At 45.0% G+C, this 7,163-nt stretch overlaps 1 protein-coding gene across 1 annotated transcript in view; it reads left to right on the top strand.

The window, feature by feature from the left end:
* The window catches only part of LOC142218658 (uncharacterized), a 35,390-nt gene extending 28,912 nt beyond the window's left edge, over nucleotides 1-6,478 (top strand). Inside the window, exon 11 of the mRNA XM_075287514.1 lies at nucleotides 6,209-6,478. Within this exon, the coding sequence (XP_075143615.1) occupies nucleotides 6,209-6,404 (196 nt within the window). The 3' untranslated portion in view covers nucleotides 6,405-6,478. The remainder of the gene's footprint in view (nucleotides 1-6,208) is intronic.
* The last annotated feature ends 685 nt before the right edge of the window (nucleotides 6,479-7,163 follow it).

Here is a 7,163-nt window from a genome sequence, read left to right on the forward strand (position 1 = left end):
CAACAAAAGGGTTAAAAATACAAGTATCAGCAGAATAGCTTCTACAGTCCAAGTAGAAATCTAAGGTTTGGTCTCCAACCTGGGGCCAAACCACAAGTCCCAGCATGACCTGATAGGTATAAAGAAGATCTCTCATTTAGGAGGACACGTTTATTAAGACTGGCATATCACATGGGAACGGGAGATTCAGACATCGGATGGAACTGGTGAAAATTTACATTCAAAGACGCCAAAAAAGTGATGTGAGTTCTAATAAATGTGTTGGGAATGTGTAAATTGTTTCATGCAGAGATGATCCCATCCAGTGAGAGATCTTGAAAATTTGGAACTGAACCCTAAGGCCACACGTTGCGGAAATGCAACATTTTTTATTGCAGGTTTTGCTGCAAAGTCAGGAAGGGATTTAATAGAAGGGAAACATCTAAGAACTTCCTTTCCCTGTTGTCCCACCAGCGGCACAACACGGCCTTGTGCCGCTGTTGGGACTAAGGGAAAACAGATTATCTACATAATCATCCATTCTCTGTCGTCCCACCAGCGGCACAAGGCCGTGTTGTGCCGCTGTTGGGACTAAGGACAGATTATCTACATAATCATCCATTATATTTTCCATTCCTTTACAATTCAATCCTGACTTTGGCTCAACAAAATGCAGCAAAATCTGCAAATATAACCCAATGTTAAGCCAGGTTGTAGATAACGGTGGCCATGAATGAGCTGTCATCTGTGTGCCTTCTGTGCTTCTGCGACCCCATTCGGAGCCATGGAAGCATGGCTGTAAAATCGGACAGGAATAGGACCTAGTCCATATTTTGTGGCCCAGACTGTCCTCACATGGGACCATGTCATTCACACTGATGTTCATGGGCCCAGAGAAACGAATGGGTCAGTGTGCTATTCTGGAAAGACCCGAGAGCACACCTTGCACATGGCCATCTGCAAGGAGCTTTAGTCCGTGACCAGTGGCGTAACTATAGTCTTGTGGGCTCGGTGCAATCTTTTGTCCCTATAGCGAATTCTTAGTAGTGATGGTTAAGGGTCTAAGCAGTTTAATCCACCTTAGTGTGGTTCGGGTAATCTGTGGGGCTCCTTGTCTTATGGGCCAGATGGAAGCTGCAATCTCAATACTGACGCCTAAGACTCCTGGGCCCCGGTGCGACTGCACCCTCTGCACCCCTTCAAGTTATGCCCCTGTCCGTGACCTAAACACTACAGTGTGGTGCAATTTTTGCCACGGCATATACAATCTAGCGGATCCCACACACTCCACAAAAATATACACATTTCCAAAACCGTTGCGTCTTCGGAACATGTCAATTATACCTTTCCCAATAAGTATAAGTAAAGCAGAGGAAACCTCTATAGACTCTCTGTGAAAAGTGCTACAACGCGTTTCCGCCTAAAGCAGATCGGATCATCGCATACGTTATACTACACAACCATTAAACTTCATAGAATCTCGTCCTACTCCGCGCCACTCCAGAACCAACCCTCCTCCCCAATCTCTTTCGGAATCACCGTTGCGTTGCCTAAATTAAATCGGAGAGGACGTTCTAGAAGGAGCAAATTTTTTTTTTCTCTCTCTTCTCCTTTTTAATATATTTGTTCATTTCATATTTGTCAGCGGTTTGTTTGCTAATTTTCATTTGCAGGCGTCACTTCTCCCGGCTAACCGGGTGCCTCAATGGGCCACTGATTTCTTTGAAATGACAGGCTGTAAATATGCATAAAAAAAGCATTGCAATTAGCGCGTGTGTGGTTCAGTGCTGCTTGATTTCATTGGCAAGTTTACCCACTGTGTTGATAAGCTACATTATCTAGAAAATTGGCCGCTGAAAAACAGCACCTTTGATTGCCAGCGAAAGTTTCAGATAACAGGGTGCTGAAGGGAATTATAATTGAGGTTGAATATGTTAACCAGGGTGTCACATGCTCCTTAGAAGCGCTAATTTATCAGCATGTTGGAATTTTTATTAACATTTGGAAAGCGTCCCTGCCACACTAATGAACTACAATTGGCAGTTCAGATTTTAGTTACTGTCATCTATAAGAAGTTAAATGTAATTTCATTGTCGGCAGAGATATGTAAATTTATTTGTTCCGGGGCTACAGAAATTATACGTCGCGCACAACACAAATATGACGCCGCGGAGAGATAGCGCCAATCAGTGTCACTTCCATCCACGCCAGCCGCCGGTGAAATTGAAGTCTTTGAGTTTTATTGTGTCCGGTTCTCATTAATAAAATGGGATGTTAATGCTGTTTGTACATTTTAATGGGAAATCATTGTTTTAATCGAGGTTGTCAAGGCTGCAGGGGTTGGGGGTTCGGCGAGGCGTCGTGAGTCAACCATCATCTCCCCCCTCTCCCGCCCCTCCGGGCTATCTGAGGCTCAAACTTTAGGATGTGTTTAGTAAACTGGCCCCAGTTGCTTTAGGGAAGGATGAGGGGAAGGTGACGGGGGAAGAGGGGCAAATTAATTGTATGTGACTTGAGCCCTCTGTTGGGCGCCGTAGAGAAGGAGACCCTGAATGACTTAAAGGGGTAGTTCCCTATCTACCTATCGGCTGCATTTTCCTTAGAGCTAGAAATGGGATAGATGGGTTTCTAGGCTCTAAGAATACTCTACACTATGTTTTGTAGATAGGTTCATAGAAGCCCTGACAGTGTCATACACTATGTTTTATAGATAGGTTCCTAGGAGCCCTGACAGTGTTATACACTATGTATTATAGATAGGTTCCTAGGAGCCCTGACAGTGTTATACACTATGTATTATAGATAGGTTCCTAGGAGCCCTGACAGTGTTCTACACTATGTTTTATAGATAGGTTCCTAGGAGCCCTGACAGTGTTCTACACTATGTTTTATAGATAGGTTCCTAGGAGCCCTGACAGTGTCATACACTATGTGTTATAAATAGGTTCCTAGGAGTCCTGACAGTGTTCTACACTATGTTTTATAGATAGGTTCCTAGGAGTCCTGACAGTGTTCTACACTATGTTTTATAGATAGGTTCCTAGGAGTCCTGACAGTGTTCTACACTATGTTTTATAGATAGGTTCCTAGGAGCCCTGACAGTGTCATACACTATGTATTATAGATAGGTTCCTAGGAGCCCTGACAGTGTTATACACTATGTATTATAGATAGGTTCCTAGGAGTCCTGACAGTGTCATACACTATGTTTTATAGATAGGTTCCTAGGAGTCCTGACAGTGTTCTACACTATGTTTTATAGATAGGTTCCTAGGAGTCCTGACAGTGTTCTACACTATGTTTTATAGATAGGTTCCTAGGAGCCCTGACAGTGTCATACACTATGTATTATAGATAGGTTCCTAGGAGCCCTGACAGTGTTATACACTATGTTTTATAGATAGGTTCCTAGGAGCCCTGACAGTGTCATACACTATGTATTATAGATAGGTTCCTAGGAGCCCTGACAGTGTCATACACTATGTATTATAGATAGGTTCCTAGGAGCCCTGGCAGTGTCATACACTATGTTTTATAGATAGGTTCCTAGGAGCCCTGACAGTGTCATACACTATGTATTATAGATAGGTTCCTAGGAGCCCTGACAGTGTCATACACTATGTTTTATAGATAGGTTCCTGGGAGTCCTGACAGTGTAAGTGGTGTAAACCCAGGGTTCAGTGCTGGGTGCTTTGTCATGAATGGTGTTCCCCAGGGCTCAGGGCTTGGTCCTCTTTTATAATGGGAGTACCCCAGGATTCAGTACTGGGTTCTCTATTCTAAGGGAAGTACCCCAGCTCTCAGTGTTGGAGCCTCTCTTATAAGGTGTGTAGCCCAGCGTTCAGTGCTGGGTCCTCTCTTAGGGTGCATGCACACTACGTAACGCCGGGCGTGTATGAGAGCCGTACACGCCGGCGTTACAGCAGGGCTTCCGGTCACTTCCCATTCACTTCAATGGGAGCGCTCGTAAACGCCGCTGTTACGAGCGCTCCCATTGAAGTGAATGGGAAGTGTTCGGCAGCCCTGCTGTAACGCCGGCGTGTACGGCTCTCATACACGCCCGGCGTTACGTAGTGTGCATGCACCCTTAATCTGAATGTCTGCAATTGGTTAAACTGCTGCACCATGATATCTGATCACAAAAGACAAAAACAAGGACAAGCTGTCCTGGACTGGCTTAGCGTCACCGTCTCGGCAGCACGGGAAGCGGGAGGTGGATTGGGGAGGCCCTGTGGACGCAGTGCTGCTCTAGTGGCCTCCCCTCACGCTTAGCAGAGAGCAGGTCCTCTCCCTGCCTGCTCTCTAACGCCGCCCCGCCCATCCCGCCCCCTCCTCCCGGGCGGGGGGTGGCTTTCTGTCGTCCGCCTCAGGCGTCAGAAAAGCTAGGTTCACCCCTGAATGCAACTGTCCCCAATTTTCGGCATCAATCCTGGCAAATTTGGGCAAGTCCCGGTCTGAAAATGGGCACAGTCTAAAAGGTAACAGTTCACTCTGGGGCAAGACTAAAACATTCAGCTGGACTGCAGTGTTGGTAAGGGTGAATAAAGGGGGCCTCCGCTGGTTCCCTATAGCTCCTTCTAAGTTCTTTAGCTTATAGCGCCACCACCATGCAGGTTCTGTGTAGGTATTGCAACTTAGCCCGGTGCAGACTAAATGCTTAGGTGACCCTGGCCCCTTTGTTTTCGTGATTGGTCGGGGTTCTCTGCTATGATCCCTGCAAATTTGGGTTATCCTTTGCTACTGCTGGAATACCCCTTTAAGTGTCACGGCCTTCGTTCTGGATAGATTTTCCTTGATTGATCTGGTCAGTCGCGTATTTACTATCTGATACATTTACTACATAATTTATTTTAGAGAATGGAATCAGTAATGAGCTATAAAGGAGGATGCGATTGCAGGGGAGGATATTCTGCGACGCTCAGCAGACTTCCTGCTCATATCAACTAATAATTATTTATTGCATCATTATATCTACATAAAGATTTATGATATTCTTATAATTTATTACTATAAACCGTTTAATTATTATTATACACCGAATATTGTTTTCTGTTATCAGCCACTTTGTCATAGCTTTAGTTAGGAACGATACAAATTATTTTCTATTATTTTACTGCAATTTTTTTTTACCTTATTTTTGCTCAATATTCCAAATTCCACTAAATAACGGTGATTTTTGGCCCATTATTTGTTGTTAAAAATCGGATCCAGAGTAAAGTGGGCACCAGAATCATGGAGGGCACCGTGTCCACCGGACCCTTGACGTGCATTACATAGAAAACAAGACTAGGTGGCCAATAAGACTTGTTAGAGCTGCAGTTGGTGCTTCAGAGCTGCGCTTCCTACTGAAACTACCGTAAATACTCGAGTATAAGCCGACCCAAATATAAACCGAGGGCCCTATTTTTACCACAAAAAACTGGGAAAACTTATTGACTCGAGTATAAGCCGAGGGGGGAAATGCAGCAGCTACTGGAAAATTTCAAAAATTAAAATGGTCGGAGTTTTTGGGTGCAGTAGTTGCTGGGGAAGGGGAGGGGGTGTTTTGGTTGTCTGTCTGCCCCTTCCCTGAGCTTGAGGACTGGGGTTTTTCCCCCCACTTGGAATTCAGTCTGGATGAATATAGGGGATCTGCGTTGCTCCTATTAACCCCTTCCCGACAGAAGAGGAGCACTGCAGATACCCTATATTCGGTAGACCAGGTACTTTCAGACACTTTTGTTTTCTGACTCGAGTATAAGCCGAGGGGGGCTTTTTCAGCACAAAAACTGTGCTGAAAAATTCGGCTTATACTCGAGTATAGAACTATTGTCAGTAGGGGGCGCCTTTCCGCTCCGGATTAGGCCCAAATGAATGGGCCTAGTCCGGAGGGTGGTGTCGCGAGGCGGAGGCCGTAGCTGAATCAGCCGCGGAATCCGCCTGAAGAAAGGGCAGCTCGCTTCTTTTTTTCGTGAGTGGGAACAAACCGCTCACAGATAAAGTAAATGACCGGCTCCCATTGATTTCAATGGGAGGCGGCAGGATTTGGACGCGGATTCCACGTCAAAATTCTGACCATTTTGCCCCATGTGAACTAGCCCTCGGGCCCTCCTTAGAGGGTACTAGTTCTGGACCCTGAGGGGCCCCCAATGGTCACATAAAATATACCACTATTGTAAATGGAACAAGAACCCATTACAAGTTTTTTTTTTTTAAAAAATATTCAATATTCTGTTCTTTTCTCTTCTAGGGGCATCGTAGACACTCCGCTCATCCACTCAGAAGCCTTAAAGCCACTCGTAACACGCTGGTTGGCCGACATACCTGCTGGGTGCCTGGCACAAGTGACTGATCTGCAGGCCGCTGTGGTCTACCTGGCGTCAGAAGCTTCCGACTATATGACCGGCCACAATTTAGTTATTGAAGGGGGGCAGAGCTTGTGGTAGCAAAGCTTAAGAAGACGATCCGCACTCCTAACAGGGAACGGCAAATGAGTTGTCAGACAGATGGATGTGGTTACGTAAGGACTATGCGCATCTGTGCCTGAGAATTTTTTGGGGGCCGTTTTGCGACTTCTTTTCTGCAATATTTTTTATACGTAGAATAATATTTTTTGTATACATAGATAGATATGAGCAGGGTTTACTAAGTGCTGTAACTTCAATGTGTTATGTAATAAAATGTTGCGATAGAAAACCGCAAGACATTAAAGAGACGTATGGAAGTATACAGCGTGATCTGACTGTTATCTCTGCACAGGCTTATATACTATATTATCCCTTATACACTGTAGATACTGCATTATGAGAGGGGGTCCGATCACAAGAATGGGGCATCGGAGTTCCCCCATTTGAATGGCTGCTGCTTCTGTTCCATTCATTTCTATGGGGCGGCCTCCAAATCAGATCTTAACAGGAACCAAAATAAGCCGCCATTCTGCAGACTTCCTCTAGGGGGCAACCTTTGCTCATTTTGTAACGCTATCCTCCTCGGCCATTTCCAGTATCTGTAACTTTGATATTACTGAATCTCCATGTAAAGTTGCGCCTCGGATATTTTTCTATAAGTTTTCAACATTAATGTCAAATAATAGTCTCGCACCCAAGAACCGAAATCACCCAATACGTGAAAAAACGCCAAACGGCCAATGTCATGCCAAATCGCCTTAAAGGTATTCAGATGATCGCCTTTATCATATGGATGTT

This window comes from Leptodactylus fuscus, chromosome 9 (assembly GCF_031893055.1).
Source record: "Leptodactylus fuscus isolate aLepFus1 chromosome 9, aLepFus1.hap2, whole genome shotgun sequence".
NCBI lineage: Eukaryota > Metazoa > Chordata > Amphibia > Anura > Leptodactylidae > Leptodactylus > Leptodactylus fuscus.